Genomic DNA, 17,377 nt, shown 5'->3' on the forward strand with positions numbered 1-17,377 from the left:
TGGAGGTGGGGCTGCTTACCTGCTCAGAGGGAGAGGAGGGACAGCTATCTTGAGGAGGAAGCAGGAGGGACCGAGCACAGGGCGGCTGGGCTGTGGCTGCAGGTCATAGGAGTGGGAAAGTGACTCTGGTTGGTCTTGGGAGGCCAGGGACCGTTTCAGAGCAGAGAACCTCCTGCCAGGATTGCGAGTGGCCATGCCAGGACAGCCTGGTGAGTGCCAGCGCAGGAGACGGCTGGCTGGGCGGCAGGGGGAGGGGGAGGCCAGGCAGACGGGGTCTTGAATACCAGGAATTGCTGACCAAGACTCTGAAGTGACTTATTCCAGGGATTCTCAGCTGGAAGGACCCGGGGTTTTGAATAGCGGAATTACATGGGAAAAAATCCAGCCTCATCTCCAAAGTGAAAGAATACGCTTCCTCGTGGGTACTCTTCCCCTTCCCACCTCCGATTTGGTGACTGACGTTGTTGCTCGGGTACCTCGGGCCAGGACAAAAGCTGCCTCCGCACAAAGTTAGATGAGTTTATTTAATCGATCAGTTTAAATTACAAAGTGTTCATGCTCCATACAACCTCATAACGTCTAGGAGTGTGGGTGCCTATAAAAGGGGGGACTTCCAGCCTCCAGGGGGGCTCGTCGGCCTGGCCTCCTGTGAGGTCAGGGGCTGTGGACGCTTGACCCGCAAGCGTCCGAGTGCTGAGCACGGAGCCCGGCTCCTCCCAGGCCTTCCCATGAGCGGCGTGGACCTGCGCGGCAGGTGGGACCTTTGTAGGCAGGGCCGTGAGCAGGCACACGTACATGCCACGGGAGAGCCGGCTCAGGGGCTCGGGGCCGGCCTGGGCTCAGGCATGTAGGCCCCGCTGCCTCGCAGCCAGAGGTGCGCAGAGCAGAGGGAGGAGGAGGGGAAGCAGCCCCGGGGGAGCACAGGACAGGAGTGGCTGGGAAGGGAGGGACAGAGAGAGCACGGGGCCCCAGGCAGCGGAGGACGGGGTTCAGGCAGGGCCTGGCACTTGCAGCGGCGCCCTCTCTGGCCAATCCGCTGGGGGGGGGGGGGGCAGGGGCACAGGACAAGGGGCTGGTAAAAAGGTTCACAGAAGCATGGACACCCCTGCAGGCCAGGGGACTGCGGCTCGGGGCGTGGGAACCGCAGCACCTGCGACAAAGCAAGGACAGAGAAGACAGTGTAAGAGACTCACTCCAGACCCAGTCACTACCTCTCAGCATGACCATATGGCTGGTCTCATTCTCGGTTCTTACAAGTGTATTTCCTGTATCACATGTTCTCACGCATCTAGGGGAAATGATGAGCAACAGAGACTGATGAACAAAATCAGACCTGGAGACAGGGAAGCATCGATCAGTCTGTCAAACCTCAGAGGGAAGGGGGGGGGGGGGGGGGGGGGCAGGGAGGGGAGATCAACCAAAGGCCTTGTGTGCATGCATATAGGCCTAACCATTGGTCACGGACAACAGGGGGGTGGGGGCATGTGTGGGGAGGGGTTTGAGGTGAGAATGAGGGGATGAGGACAATTATGTGATACCATAATCAATAAAAAAATCAAAAGAAAAAATGAAGTAAAAGAAAAAAAAAGAAGACAGAGTCAAAGGCAAAGCAACCATCTGGTGGGGGGAGGGGCGCAAGAGGGGGACATGCTGCAGGGCAGTGGGGGCGGAGCTGCTGGGGCCAGTCTTGCTGGCTGCACAGCATGCAGGGCTGGACCCCAGAGGCGTGGCCGAAGCGGGGTCTGAGCCCGGCGGATCATACAGGGGCAGGCCGCTTGGTGTCAGACCTGGGTGTGGTGCCTGCTTCTGCGACCTGGACGAGCCACGTGCCTCCCCCACAGGCAGCTGTGCAGCCTCCACACCCAGCAGCCAAGGGGCGTCTCCCGTCGCTAAGGGGGCTGCTGAGAAATGGCTGCTCCCAAGGGAATGGGGAGAGAGCAAGGGTGCCCACCCCGGGGCCCTCGGAGGGCAGCGGAGTTGGGGGGGGAGGGCGCCCCTCCTTTCTGACTCGGGTGCCAGGCCCCATAGGTGCTCACCCCGCGTGGCTCATGCTACGGGTCTGGCAGCTGCTCCAGGACCATGTCCTCGACGCCGTTGATCTGCGGAGAGAGGAGAAGGGACTCAGAGGCGCGGCCAGGTCTCCTCCACCCCGGCTGCTGGCTGGCCGCCCCGCCCCGCCCCATGGAGCAGCAGGCAGGCACCCCTCCCACCACCCTCCACCCAGGGGTGCCCACCCAAAGGCCCCCCTGGGCCCAGGGGACTTCGGGGAGAGACTCCAGAAGGCAGTCTGGCCGTTCAGTCCTAACTCCTCTCTAGCCTGACCCTTCACCAACCTGCGGTGGTAAACCCCTCCCCTTCTTTTGGTTGGTTTGGTTTTTGGGGCAGACGGGCAGGCCTGGGGCCCGGAGCAGGGCCCGGGAGGGGTGGGGAGGGGAGCAGGTGCCAGGAGGGGTGCACGCTTGCCTCGATGTGGTACACAATGCGCCAGAAGCCGGAGTCGGAGGAGCGGTACCGCCTGCCAGGGTAGAGCTGCCACATGAGGGGCAGCCGGCTGGGGGGCAGCCGGCTGGGCTGCAGGGCCTCCCCGCGGGAGACCTCGATCTGGCGCAGGAGGACTTGCAGGCTGGTCTCTGTCTGGAGAGAAGAGCAGAGCGGGCACACCTTTAGGCGCCTCTGGGTCAGGGGCCCCCGAGGTGCTGGGTACCAGGCTCCAGACGGCCAGCCCCCAGCCCCGCACAGTCCTCTCAGGCACCTGCTGGGCCGGTAAGACCCCAGCCAGGGGCACCGAGGCCCACTTCTTCCCGGCAAGCCTGGAGTGGCCAGGGCAGGCGTGGGGCCCGAGCCGCCTTCCCCTTGCGGTTTGGTGCCTGTGTCAGCGGATGTGGGGCTTAGACTTTCTTTGTCCTTCGCCTCCTTTTAAACAAGAGACTCCAGGCCCGGGGATGCGGATGGACCGCTTTAGCCACCCCCAGCACTGCCCCTCCATCGCCATCTCCCACCTGGACCACTGGGGCACTTCCTGGCTCACCACCTGTCTGACATGTGCCCCACAGTGTCAGTCCCTGGCACCGCAGCCGGGGGGGAGGGCAGGGAGGGGGGATCCAAAAAACACACCATGCCTCTTCCTGCCCCACACTCTCCCATGCTCTCCCACTGCGGGCGGAACGAGCTGGAATCCCGGCTGTGGTCCCCAGGCCCACGGAGCCAGCCCATCTCCTTCCCCTCCCACTGCCTGTCCACACCTCCTCTCCGTCCCGGCCACGCGGGCCTCCTCACTGCAGGGGGCGCTGGCACCCGCTGTCCTCTGCCAGGAACATCCTCCCTGAGCTACGCGGCCAGGGTGGGGAACGTCCTAATACGTATGGCCCTGCCAAGGCACCGGGAAGTTAATGAAACGTCTGACCACTTATGGCAGGCTCATTTTAAAGTCGGTCATTTTGTGGACATTACCCAGAACTACAGGAAAGTCGACTGACTGGAAATTCTACAATGAGAAGCAAGGAGAAAACCAGAAGGAAGCGTGGAGGAGCTGGAAAAGCCTAAGGTACGGAGACACGCGGTGCGCGGAGAGGACGGAGGCTGAGTGCCTAGCTGGCGTTCCCTAGTGGGAAGGATATAAAAGTTCCAACTGTGCTGGGCCCCAGTTCTGACTGCTCTGAACCCCAGTTCTAGGCCAGATCCCGGGGACCCAGGCTCATCCATAGGGAGCCGGGCTGTAAGGCGGAACCCTGGGGGAGCAGCGAAAGGAGGTCCCGGAGGCGCGCACACTGCCCGCAGAGAAGGGACGGTTGGCTGTGCTGTGGGATTGCCCTGACAGGAAGGAGACAAAAGCTCCGGACTGCTCTGAATGCCACCTCCAACTCCACTTCCAACTGAACTGAACCCCAATACCGAGCTCATTGGGGGAGAGGCTAGACTGTTGGGTAGCAGGCGAAAATCGAGGGCACCTTTCTCTCAGAGTTGCTTTCAGCGAGTACTGAAGGACCCTGAGACTCAGGAGCCGCATAGGGCGGGGCTGACAGAAGCCAAGGCTGTAGGCTCCACCCTAAAACCCTGCCCCATCAGGGAAGCTGAGAACATGTCGAGATGAAATAGATCACAAACGAAAGAAATGGAGGACAAAATGCAACTGGATATAGAGTTCAAATCTACGCTTATAAGGTTTTTCAAGAATTTCCTAGAAAAGATAGATAAGACCTATGAGGATATGAAAACGAATCAACTAGAATTAATAAGGAATCAACAAGAAATGATAAGGGATCAACAAGGAATAAAGAATACATTGTCTGAAATAAAAAATATTATACATAGTCCTAAAAACAGAATGAAAGATCACAAGAATCAAGTCAAAGATTTGGAACATAAAGAGCCAGAAGACACTCCTCTGCAGAAGCTAGAAGGCAAGAGAATCCAGAAAATTGAAGATAATATAAGAAACCTCTGGGACAACTTCAAGCGAACCAACATCAGAATTATGGGGGTCCCAGAAGATGAGAGCAAGATATCGAAAACATATTGAAAGAAATAGTGACAGAAAACTTCCCCCACCTGGTGAAAGAATTAGACTTACAAGTCCAGGAAGCACACAGAACTCCAAACAAAAGGAACCCAAAGAGGACCACACCAAGACAAATCATAATTAAAATTCCAAGAGCAAAAGACAAAAAGAGAACATTAAAAGCAGCAAGAGCAAAGCAGGTAGTTACCTAAAAAGGAGCACCCATACGATTGTCAGCTGATTTCTCAACAGAAACCATGCAGGCCAGACGGGAATGGCAAGAAATAATCAAGGTGATGAATAGTAAGAACCTACAGCCAAAGATAATCTACCCAGCAAAGCTATCACTCAGAATCGAAGGTCAGATAAAGAGCTTCACTAATAAAAAAAAGCTAAAGGAGTTCATCAACACCAAACCAGAATTATATGTATTGCTGAAGGGAGTTCTTTCAGAAGAGAAAGTAAATAAAGATAAAAATTATGAACAACAAATACATAACTATCAACAAGTGGATCTAAAAACCAAGGAAATTAAAAAAAAAATCTGATGAACAATATTAACTGTTGAATATAATAGAATCAGAGGTATGGAAGGGGAGTGAACTGACAATTCTTGGGGAAAAGGGGAGAGGGGGATGTGGGAAGAGACTGAACATAAACTGTGCACCTATGGATGAGGACAATGGGGGTGGAAAAAGGGCAGAGGGTGGGGTGGGAACCTGGTGGAGGAGAGCAATGGGGGGGGAAGGAACATTTGTAATAATATGAACAATAAAAATTTATTAAAAAAATAAAAATAAACCTAAATAAATAAATAAATAAATGAGGTCAGTCGTTTTGTACGGCCTGCAAACCCTATATAATAAGAGAGGAATATGTGAGTTATCCATACACCGTGAGGCATAACCACTGACCGCATAACAACCGGATCATGAATCTGTAAGAGGGTGGGGCAGCGAACTACAAGCGGGAGGCGGAGAGCTACAGGAGGGGCAGCAAGCTATGGGGGGAGGCGGCGAGGGGAGCTACTGAGGGTGAGGCAGCGGCGGAGAGCTGCAGGGGGGCGGCAGTGACCGATGGCGCACAGATCTGCGCAGCGCTACTAGTGATGTTATAACTATCTAAACAGCCCTTGGCAGAAGAACGGGTCCCCTGGCTCACACCTTCCTTTCAGGCAGGGATCTGCTGAAATGCATCTTTAGACATAAAGCTAGAGTTCATTGCAGGAAGATTCCTGCAAGAACAGGGCTTCCTGTGAAGTGAAGCCCACTGACCCCACAGGCTTTCCCTCCCACTGCTGCCGCCGCCCTCGCCCTGCTTTCTGTTTTCCCTCACTCTTCCTTGCACACTGTCTTCAGTCTTTGCTCTGTGCCTGCATATGCAAATGAACCACCATCTTTGTTGGGTTAATTTGCATAATCACTCTTGATTGGCTGGTGGGTGTAGCAGAGTGATGGTTAATTTGCATGTTTCTCTTTTATTAGTATAGATTGCCTAAGCCTGTGGCCAGCAAACTGTAACTCACGAGCCACATGCGGCTCATCCATAAAATGCCAGTGCCTGGGTGAGTATATTTAAAAGAAGTGGTGTTAGAAGTAGTTTAAAAATGTGGCTCTCAAAAGAAATTTCAATAGTTGTACTGTTGATATTTGGCTCTGTGGAAAGATGAGTTTGCCGACCACTGGCCTCAGTGACTGGCAGATAGGCCGGTAGCTGTGACGCACACTGACAGCAGGGGCAGAAGCTCAACGCAGGAGCTGCTGAGCTGTGGTCACTCGGCAGCAGCAGTTCTCAGGTGACACACCCGGAACCAGAAAGGAGGGAGCCGATTCTGGGGTTTCCATGTCACCTGAGAACTGCCCTCTCACAATCCAGGCCCCCTCAGGGGATGTCAGAGATCTGGTGTCAGCCCAGTCCACACCGGCCAGGCCAAGGGACCCCACCAGAGCACGACTCTGTGCCCCGGGCCTCTAGTGTCTTCTAAAGGCGATTTCAGCAAAATCCAATTCTATGGTAGACATCAGGGGCATCTCACGCAGAGTCCTAAAAGGGTTAAATACAGTGCCGGGCAAAACACGACAGGCAGATGCAAATCCACACTGTCCAAGGTCTCACTGAAGACCCACTCCCCGCTGGCTGCTGCCTCTCATCTCACTCCCATTCACCCGCACACCGACCACCGGCCTCCATTCCCCGCACACTGACCACCGGCCTCCATTCCCCGCACACCGACCACCGACCACCAGCCTCCGTTCCCCCGCACACCAACCACCGGCCTCTGTTCCCCCGCACACTGATCACCGGCCTCTGTTCCCTGCACACCGACCACCGGCCTCCATTCCCCGCACACCGACCACCGGCCTCCATTCCCCGCACACCAACCACCGACCACCAGCCTCCATTCCCCGCACACCAACCACCGGCCTCTGTTCCCCCGCACACCGATCACCGGCCTCTGTTCCCTGCACACCAACCACCGGCCTCTATTCCCTGCACACCGACCACCGGCCTCTGTTCCCCGCACACCGACCACCGGCCTCCATTCCCCGCACACCGACCACCAACCACCAGCCTCGGTTCCCCCGCACACCGACCACCGGCCTCCATTCCCCACACACTGACCACCGGCCTCCATTCCCCGCACACCGATCACCGGCCTCTGTTCCCTGCACACCAACCACCGGCCTCTGTTCCCCCGCACACCGATCACCGGCCTCTGTTCCCTGCACACCAACCACCGGCCTCTATTCCCTGCACACCAACCACCGGCCTCTGTTCCCCCGCACACCGATCACCGGCCTCTGTTCCCTGCACACTGACCACCAGCCTCCATTCCCTGCACACCAACCACCGACCACCGGCCTCCATGGTCTGGGGTCCTTCTGACCCTCAGGACAATGCCAGCTTCACCAGGAGGGGGCTTCTGTCACACTCACTGCCACCCCTCGCCCAGCATCATGCTTGGCATAGGCACTGGGCACGCTGGCCCAGCCAGCATGGCTCAGTAGTTGAGGGTTGACCTTTGAACCAGGGGGTCATGGGTTCGTTTCCTGGACAGGGCACATGCCCAGATTTGCAGGCTCAGTCCCCAATAGGGTGTGTGCAGGAGGCAGCCGATCCATGATCCTCTCTCATCATCAATGTTTCTATCTCTCACTCCCTTCCTCTCTGAAGTCAATAAAAATATATTTAAACACACACACACACACACACACACACACACTTTTTAGGCACTCTTTTTTGTTCAATGACTATTTTTCCAAAGTGGAAATAGTTTTTTAAAACTTTTCTGTCTGTGAAATAATTGAAAACTCACTGTTAAGTAATTCAGTCCTAATTGGTTTGGCTTAGTAGATAGAGCATTGGCCTGCGGACTGAAGGGTCCCGGGTTCGATTCCGGTCAAGGGCATGTACCTTGGTTGTGGGCACATCCCCAGTAGGGTGTGTGCAGGAGGCAGCTGATCAATGTTTCTCTCTCATCGACGAAGACATGTCTCTTATCTCTCTCACTTCCTCTCTATTAAAAAAATCAATAAAATATATTTTTTAAAAAGAGAAGTAATTCAGCTCATCCTGCAAGGTCTGAGTGTGGAAATCACTGTTCTTACTACATACATCCTTAGTGTGTAGTCTCCAGTGTCCTCCCGCCATGGTCAGTTTGCCTATCACCTTTGGTGTGTTGCTTTAAGTAAACGTTTACATATTAAGAATACAGGGACCCCATCCTTTGGCCAGCCAGTAGCAAGTCCTGACCCATGGTTTGCTAATGGGTCGTTTTGTGCAGAATTGATAACGAGTATGTGGAAAAACTCTGCTCTGTGGTATTGGTGCCATGATAAAGATATTCCCCAGCTAGAGATTTTAAAAGATAATCCACTTCAATTTTCTTCAAACACTTGCATTTTAAAAAGTAAATGTTTAGCTTGATTTTTTAAGGTATGTATATTTTGGAAATTTAAATGACACTAAAGATGCAAATTTAGATGGAGGTCAAGAGCCTCAAGTGCCAACCTCATTACCTCACCAGCAAGCAGCACTTCTTTCCACAGATTCACATTTACATTACAGATGGACAGACTTACATTACCCCGCTGCCTTAGTTTCCTCCTCCGTAACATGGGGACACAGTCCCCATCAATACCTTTTTTATTTTTAAAATTTTTTTTAAAGTTTTTAGGTTTTTAAAAAATATATATATTTTATTGATTTTTTTTTTTTTAACAGAGAAGAAGAGAGGAATAGAGAATTAGAAACATCAATGAGAGAGAATCATTGATCAACTGCCTCTTGCATACCCCCTACTGGGGATGTGCTTGCAACCAAGGTACATGCCCTTGACCGGAATCAAACCTGGGACCTTTCAGTCCACAGGCTGACGCTATCCAATGAGCCCAACTGGTTTCAGTATCAATACCTTTTTGTTGTTTGCTAAACTATGACATAAATGGCCCAATATTACACATTTGAACTTGGCTTTCATACATTCATTTTACTTCAGTTTACATATGGAAGGAGTTTCGGCATTTTTCACCCAAGTTTCTTTGAGAAAACCCTGGTGGAAAATATTGTAAGAGACTTCTTTTGTTTGTTAATCCTCACCTGAGGCCATTTTCCCCAGAGTGGAAGCGGGAGGGGGGAGAGACGCACGGATTGGCTCCTCCCACACATCCCAACCCTGCAGCCCAGGCACCGGCCGTTGACCAGGAATTTAACCCGAGACCCCTTGGCTAGCAGACTGGCGCTCTAACCACCTCACCACACCGGCCAGAATGAGATATATTCCTTTAAGAAACATTAACATTAACTGAAGTTCCGTCTTAAGTCATCACACATAAAGCATCGCTTCGGCACCGGCCTTTATAGGACCATCCTCTCTGCACACCTTCGTGGGGTTTGCTTTTCCCAAAGCATAAAGGGCGAATGAAATATCCCAAACTCTGGGGCGGGGGGTCCCTAACTCGGCTGACCATGTCTGTGGAGGGGTCCCTTTAAAACACAGATTTCCGGGGCTCCCCTGGGCAGACTCCGATGATGGGCCACGTGTGTGAATGCGTTAGAGCAGCGTTCTCACCCTTTCCCATCCCGCGGCCCACAAACCCCGCACTGACACTGTGCGGCTCATGAACACACATTCTGCCGACCGGACAGAGAAAGGAGGGTATAGTTTCCACCGTCCGCAGGGACGGCATCGCTGAGCCGGCTGCTGTCACCCCGACAATCTGAGGGCAGAGGCCGCGCCCCCGCACTGGGTCGGGGCGCGCGTTCACCGCTCTGGCGGCGCCCGTGTGCGCGGGCCCGGCTGGAAACCGCCGCTTTAGGCGTCATTCCCATTCACAGGTGGGTCTGGAGCCCAGAGCACTCCGCTTTCCCCCAGGATCACAACAGTCACGCACTTCAGAGGCGCGGGGCCCCCATCCCCTGGCCAGCACCCCGTTTCCCACGCTCTGCCCCGCCCGGGAGCGCGCCTCGCCCCAGAGCCCAGTGGCTCACAGGGTTCCACCTGGGAGCCCGCAGCCCGCAGCCCGCCCCGCCTCCCGCCCGCTGCACCGGGCTCCGGGGGTGGGGGTGGCTGCACCGGGCTCCGGGAGTGGGAGGGGGGCGGGAACCGCCTGGGGCGTCCCTGGCACCAGGCCTGGTGGGGTGGGGGGTGGGGGGGAAAGGGGGTGCTGCCACCCGCCGCCCCGCTGCCTGAGCCCAGGCGCCTCACCTCGATGGTGATGGACAGCCAGGTGCGGTCCATCTCGTCCACGTACACGTTGGGCCGCCAGATCCACAGGTGGTCGGGGTGCAGGCTCCGGCTCACCGTGAACGGGCACGCGCCCCCCGCGGCAGCCCCGCCGCCCGTGGCAGCCCCGCCGCTCATGGCACCTCCGCGGTCCAGGGAGCGGGAGCGGGAGCTGGAGCTGGAGCTGGAGCTGGAGCTGGAGCTGGAGCTGGAGCTGGAGCAGCAGGAGGAGGAGGAGCAGCAGGAGCAGGAGCAGGAGGAGGAGCAGCAGGAGCAGGAGCAGGAGCAAGAGCAGGAGCAGCACTGCAGCCTGGCAAAGCCTCCTGCTTGTGGCCTGGGCGCGGGCCGAGGCTTTATAGCGGGATGGGCTCGGGCGCCCCCCAGCGGCAGGGCGGAGGAGGGCGGGGCGCGGGACAGTTAAGGCTGGGTGCAGGTGGGGCAGCAGCGGGGTCCTGAGCGCTGCACCCCGACCTCATTGCCCACGGGGACCCTGGCAGCACCCAGAAGCACAGGGTGAGCCCCCAACCCAGGACTTCCTCAGCCCAGCAGCCAGCTCGCCCTCTGCACCCACCCTCCCTGAGGGCGCGGTGCCCCTTCATCCGCCTCTGGGACCCCACTGTCTGAGTCAGCCACTGTGTATGGCCCGCCAAGCCACACCCCAGACCGGGACTCCCAGCCTCTGCTTGGAACGCCTAGTCCACACCAGCCCCCCGAGAGCCAGCACCCTCCCCCCACCCCCTTTTGGGGATCAGGAGAGACCTGGCCAGCCTGCACCAGACCCAGCTCGGGACATCACCTCCAGCCCAGCCTGCAGGTGTGGGCGTCAGAGTCCTTTTCCTTGGCAAAGCGCACCACCAAGCCCCCCCACACCCAGGGCTGCCTGTTCCCCGCGTTGCTGGGTCATCCCAGAGCAGTTGTGAAAGCGGGTGGTGTGGAAACATGGCCTTCTCTTCACTGGCTTTGAATTCATGAGTGAAAACATTGCACAGAACACACACTTCAAAGAAAACCCTCCTCTGCGCCCCCCAGACCAGCGAGACCAGAGGGACTGAAAAGTCCAGGGTTACTTGACCGAAATGTCGCCCTGTGAATTACACAAACAAGGAAACAATGCCCCCTCGTTAGCCAGTGACGCGGGCTCGTTAAGGCAATTAAGCAAATAAAGACTGAGGGGAACCTCGTAAACCAGCCCCAGCCTCATCACGCCCACTCAGGCCTGGAGCCTCTGGCGCCTCTACTTCCAGCTCCTTCCTGTCCCCCTGAGGAGGCCGCGGGGACATAGCCTGGTCTCTGCAAGGCCCTGAGAGGGAAAAGGAGCCGCAGAGCTGGTCTCGGCCAGCAGAGGCAGGTCTGGGCTCTCCGCCTGCCCAGACCGTCCAGGACCCCGGAGGCTCTGCCTGGCCCCCGTGATGGAGATGTAATTGGATTCACCAGGGGCGTCAACTAGGAAGCAAATGCCAAGTAAAGCTTGGAGTGGGGGGAGGAGACACCAGCCCAGCAGAGCGTTCCCCAGCCTAGCCCCTGGGGCTGGTACTTAACAACATTCACGTTTGTGGCTTTCACGCTGGTTTCCTTGTTGATGGCTCTTAACTCCAGACCCAGAGAGCCAGAGGGATGCGCTCTGCAGGCTGGGCAAGCCTCAGCCCTGAGTCTGAGAACGGGAGTGCCAGTCCAGCTTAGACAGCCCTGCTGGGAGGGCCTCGTGTGACCAGGGCAGGGCCACCCAGGAGCCACGGGGCCACTGACCCAGCCACATCCGTGGCTCCGGGACCCGAGCTCCTGCACCTGCCCTGCTTTCCTAAGGAGGCCGCAGAGGAACAAGTAACGGGGCAAGAACCAGGCCGTTAGGGGGCCACGCTCCTGAATGTTCTGGGAACGTGACCCCGCCTTTGGAGGAACAATATTCTCTGCAGTTTCACAGAGACTGCGTCGTTCTTGTGGAGGATTTAGGAGATCGTGTGTGTGTGTGTGGGGGGGGGGGGGGTTTCAGGAACGGCCAGTGAAGGAGGATGGCGGGGTTCGTGGGGCAGCTTCTGTGGAGGCCGGAGCCTTCCCCATGGGAGGGAGAACGGTGCGGTGTGACCTCAGACAGCCTCTCCAGCGGGGCGTCCGCCTTCCCAGGCCCCAGGGCCTCTGGGCCTCGCGTGGAGCTGTCTGTTCCTCCCGCCCGGGTCAGTCCCAGGGCACCTCGCTCGGCTGTCTTGCTTAGAAAGTACCGCAAAGCAGTTCTTTGGACTCGCTTTACGAACAGAACCGTTAGCTGGCACTTTGATGCCTGCCTCGGCTCCAGTTCGGACTCAGACCCAGGACACCTGCCCTCCTTGGCTGTTGCCACACGTTTGTCATGAATGGCCCACGCCCAGGGCTCTGAGCCGGAATCTGACCCAGCAGCCTCTGGCCTCCCATAGCACTGCCTCGTGGGAGGGGGGACGGTTAGCCGGAGGGATGGCTCAGCTCCCTCAGGAGAGCCGCTGGCTCTGAGCAGAGGGGTTCGGCTGTCAGGACCCCAGGGGAATTCTTCGGGGAGAGGAAGCCACCCCATCAGCTGGTTCCAGAGAAGGGGCTGTGAGTCCCGCCATGAGTGTGAGCCGGAGCCTGCTGACCTCGGCCCACGGCATCACCCAGAGCTCTGAGAACCGGAACCTCCAGCCCCCGGGCCTCCCGAGGCAGAATCCGCATGGTCACAAGGTCCCCGTGTGGGTGGCTCTGTGGCTGCTGGTCTGCAGGGCGGATCAGGAGGGGAGAGCTGCCTGAGCCGCTGCCTCCCACCAGTGCCCTCTGGGTTTTCCTACGGGACACAGAGCTGAGTGAGTGTTGGTATCATTTAGTTCCAGGTTATCTATCTTCTGTTAAAAGCACTTCTCATATGCAAAGTGTTTTCCTCTTAAAAGACAATCACGGTCTGGGTGCCACAGTGGCCCTGAGGGCTCAGCAGGTGGAGGCACCCTGGCTGCTCACCGGGCCACCTGGGAAGCCCGTCTGAAGCACCGGTGCCCCGGTCACCGACCAGCGAGCCCCGAATCGAATCGCCGGGATGGAGCTGAGGCGTGGGCAGCACCTTTCTTTAAAGGGGCTCCTCAGTGGTTCACTGAGCAGCCTGGCTGAGGACCGATTCTCTGAGATCTGAATCTGTGTTTGAGGCGGAACAAGAGCTATCAGACGAAATGGCTACGGGAGTGCCGGAGCTCCTCCTGCCGCCAGCTCTCACGGGAAACTCCCCGCCCCGCGCCCGCACGGCGCTGCGTCCCCAGCGCTCACGTTTCATTTGCTGCGACCCGTCTTTTGCCCTCAGAGGCCAGTGACCCGGGCTGTAGGAGGGTGAGGGTCCGAGATCCTGCCCACACAGGAACTCTAATGCAGAGAGAGATGCGGAGGCTTCCAAGCAGCCGCGGAGAGCGGTTTTCCTTATTCCTGGACCTGGGCCGTCGTTGAGGTCCTTCGGGCTGGTGGTCAGGGGAGCTCAGGGTAGAAGGGACGCCACAGCTTTTCTCCCAAGGGATGGAGGCTCCTCTCTCGAGGAAGAAAGTATCTGGGACACGGGTATTGTCCTCAAACTGGGGACTGATCCTGGCTTTACCCGCTGAGTCACAACTCTCTCCCTCTCTCTCTCCCTCTCTCTCCCTCTCTCTCTCCCTCTCTCTCCCTCTCTCTCTCCCTCTCTCTCTCTCTCTCTCTCTCAACGTAACGAAGTTTCCATGTTTATATCCTGGGTCGGACCCTAGTGGTGGTGGGGCAGAAATAGAATATTGGGGACCAGCTGATTGTCAGTGTCAGTCAGCTCTGTTAACCGTGGTGGTTGTGTTCTGGTTAAAGAAGGCACGTGCTATCCCGGCGGCTGGGAGCTCACCTGGAGGCAGCGCTTCCCCCACCTGGGGCCGCCGTCATCGGGGGAAGATGGACAACCTGCTGCACAAACCAGAGTCCCCAGCCCTTTGAGGGCCCCAGCCTTTGCACGCCTGCAGGCCTTGGCCAATCTCCAGCCCCCTTCCCTGTAAACTGCCCATTCTCACCCCTTAGCCCGCTCCCCCAGGCAGTCTCCGTCCTCCTACCCAATATGCAGCTGCCTCCTGGGGAGGGGCAGAGCAGACGTTTGTGGGTGGCCTGCTGCTCTCCGTGCTGCCGCAGGATTGGGATAAACGCTCATGCAGGATTCAGCCCTGTCCCTGCCGAAGTGACTTTGGTAGTGACAGGCAGCCGGGACCCACTGGCCGCCAGTGATAGCTGCATCTTAATTTTTCCAAATATTTCAGCCAGCCTCCCAAACACTAGTGAGTACCTTATGTGTCCACGTAGGATTTCTGCCACCGCCACTATGGAATACCAAGCTCCTGTGTGGAAACGGGTCTGTTCTGGGCTCGGTTCTCACCCATTAGTGTGCCACTGTGCTAAAACCACGCTGTAACAGATTGTGAGTTTGAATTGAGATACTTGGTAGGGTAGGGCTCTCTTTTTGTTTCTTTTCAAAATTGTGCTCTCTTGCATCTCTGAATTTTTTGTTAATACTTTAGGGATTTGGGGTATTTCACTGAATTTGTATAGTTTAGGAAAACCCTTTTTATCCTATATAAGAAAAGCGTAATATGCAAATGGACCAAATGGCAGAACAACCGGTCACTATGACACGCACTGACCACCAGGGGGCAGATGCTCAATGCGGGAGCTGCCCCCAGCCCGCAGGCCCCAGGCCAGCCAAGGCGGGTGCCAGTGGGGAAAGGGGTATCCCTGATCACCCCACCAGTCACACCTCAGAGGGAGGCGACTGGCGATGATGGCAGGGGTCAGGACCAGTGAGAGAGTGATGCCAGGCCCGCCAAGGCCGGTGCCAGAGGGGGCTCCCTGATCGCCCTGCCGGTCACCCCCTAGATCAGCCCTGACTGCCTAGGAACCATACCCATGCATGAATTCTGTGCACTGCGCCTCCTGTGCTTTAATAATATTTTATAACTTTCCCCATAAAAGCATTGCATATCTTGTTCACCTTACTTCTAGCATTTTTATAGTTTTGCTGCTTTTGTGAATGGAATTTTTTTTAATGCTACTTCCTGGCATACAGCAAGGCTATTGAACACTGGTATTGGCTGTGTACCCTGCATCCTTCTAACTCATATTCGTTTTAATGGTTGGTTTATCTAAAAACGAGATGGTTTTTTCCCTCTTCCCTTCCAATCTCTCCTCCCCTATATCTGTCTATTTGTCTTCCTCTCTTGTCCTCACTCTCTAACTCTGTCTGTTTGTCTTATGGCCTTTGGAAGTCTGTTAAAACGCATTGACTTGCAGGAGTGAGTGAAGGTGGCTTTGCTGCCTGCTCCTGTCTTTAATGAGAATCTTCCCAAGTTGCACCAGTAAGTGTGATGGTAGAGCAGGATGTTTCAGTAGCTGTATTTTATCAGTTAAGGAATGTCCTGCTTCTTAAGATTTCAAGAAAATATGTTTTTATTGATTTCCGAGAGGGGTAGTGGTATAGAAGATGAGTGATGAGAGAGAACCATGGATCGGCTGCCTCCTACAGGCCCCCCTGGGGATCAAGCCCACAACCTGGGCATGTGCCCTGCTTGGGAAATGAACTGTGACCTCCTGATTCATAGGTCACCACTCAAACACTGAGCCTCACCAACTGGGAAAGATTTTTTTGTTTCCTGTGAGTGTGTGTTGCATTGTACTGGGTGCCTTGTCTGCATTTATTGAAATGATCTGTATTTGCAGTGTTAACGAAAAAAAACCATTGAAACCTGTAAAGAATTTTAGTGAGTTTATTTGAGCCAAACTGTCGACATATGCTGGGAAACAGAACCTCAACGGATTGAAATAATGCTCCAGAGAATGGCGGGTTACATTTCTATATTTATACATTGCAATCAGAGGAAAGGGACGTAGGTGAGTTACATGAAATTCATTGGTGATAGATTAGGGAGGTGGGACAGAGCGAAGCAGGGAAACCTCTGGGGTAGGGTAAAAGGTGAAATGATGGACCTGAGCTTCTTTTACAGAGATGGATACAGGATACTGTAACGTAATTAACAGTTGACAATTAACTTGATAACAATAACCATGAGGGAATGTCTTGAGGCCATTTGTTGAGGGGTCCTGGGTAAAAAGGAAGTTACAAGTTACCCAGACATCTCACAGATAAGTTATCTTAGAGGCAGGAGGGCCGATGGGCTCAGTAAAGACATTGAAGTTGATCTTTGTCAGGTGAAATATCTGGGACATGACTACCCACTATAACCTGTTTGTAGTTAGATATTAAATTTTCAAACCATCTTTTGCGGTTATTTTTGGTCTCTGAGTTTGCAAAACTGCCACGCAGGCCTTCCCTGAGCTTGTCAGGTTAGCATGTGGCTCTTCTCTCACAGCGGTGAGGCAGCCCCTGTAAGTGGCTGACCCGGCACCCAGGCCCTTGTCTTCCTGGCTCGGAGCTCTCATTTGGCAGGGGCTTTGCTTCCCATTTCTCCAAGGACCTGGCGGCCGTGGGCAAAGCCGAACTGCTCGAAGGCAGTTCTTGGCTTGGGTCAGCCCATGCCTCTGTGCTGGCCCTTGAAACCTAAGTTGGTTTGTCTGCAGATCTGGAAAATCCTCAGTAGTATTTCTTCAAAGGGGGCCTGTTCTCATTTCCTTCATTTTCTCCTTTTGGAATTCTTATGAAACATTTCTGCGTTCATCCTCCATGTCTTAGCCTATGTTTATTCTTTCTTCTCTTTAGCTGATACATCCGGGGAGACTGCCTTAGACTAATTTTTCAGTTCAGTCATTTCTCTCGACTGGTATCCATTATGCAACTTAGCTTATCTGCTGAGTTTTTCATTCTGGGGTTATATTTTTATTTCTGCCATTTTTGTTGGAGATAGGCAAGCGAGGGACACCATTTTAAAACGGATGAAAGAAAAACGTAAGAATATTTTTATGACTCACAAACAAAAAATGAAAATAATGATAAATTGGAAAACTTGTTTAGCAAAACAACCAACAGTGGAAGAGACAAGCTAGGTTTTCTCCGTCTCTCTCAAACTCTAGATGTTTTCCAAAGACATTTTCAAACGGACTCTGGTTTATAAAGAGAAATGGTCAACAGTAAAACATTCAGTGGAAGGAGCAAGAGCAGCGCAGTACGCTCTAGGGGGCGCCATCCGGAGGCGGTGACGGGACAAGGCGGGAGT

General features: G+C 55.0%; 1 protein-coding gene across 1 annotated transcript; it reads right to left on the minus strand.

Moving 5' to 3' along the window:
• Positions 1-2,051: 2,051 nt before the first annotated feature.
• Positions 2,052-10,361, minus strand: TCL1A (TCL1 family AKT coactivator A). Its single transcript, XM_036425814.2, has 3 exons — positions 10,206-10,361; positions 2,464-2,634; positions 2,052-2,099 (listed from the first exon to the last, which is right to left on the minus strand). The coding sequence occupies exons 1-3, from the start codon at positions 10,359-10,361 to the stop codon at positions 2,052-2,054; spliced, it is 375 nt and encodes a 124-aa protein (XP_036281707.1).
• Between the last annotated feature and the right edge of the window lie 7,016 nt (positions 10,362-17,377).

The sequence above is a fragment of the Pipistrellus kuhlii genome, unplaced genomic scaffold (assembly GCF_014108245.1).
Source record: "Pipistrellus kuhlii isolate mPipKuh1 unplaced genomic scaffold, mPipKuh1.p scaffold_m20_p_85, whole genome shotgun sequence".
Taxonomy (NCBI): Eukaryota; Metazoa; Chordata; class Mammalia; order Chiroptera; family Vespertilionidae; genus Pipistrellus; species Pipistrellus kuhlii.

What these genes read in the sequence shown, in the direction of transcription:
- TCL1A (XM_036425814.2), bottom strand. Translation starts at nt 10,361, where the DNA reads ATGAGCGGCGGGGCTGCCACGGGCGGCGGGGCTGCCGCGGGGGGCGCG. An exon ending in GGCTGTCCATCACCATCGAG is followed by an intron (nt 2,635 to 10,205) that starts GTGAGGCGCCTG and finishes TCTTCTCTCCAG; the next exon opens with ACAGAGACCAGCCTGCAAGT. An exon ending in GCATTGTGTACCACATCGAG is followed by an intron (nt 2,100 to 2,463) that starts GCAAGCGTGCAC and finishes CTCTCTCCGCAG; the next exon opens with ATCAACGGCGTCGAGGACAT.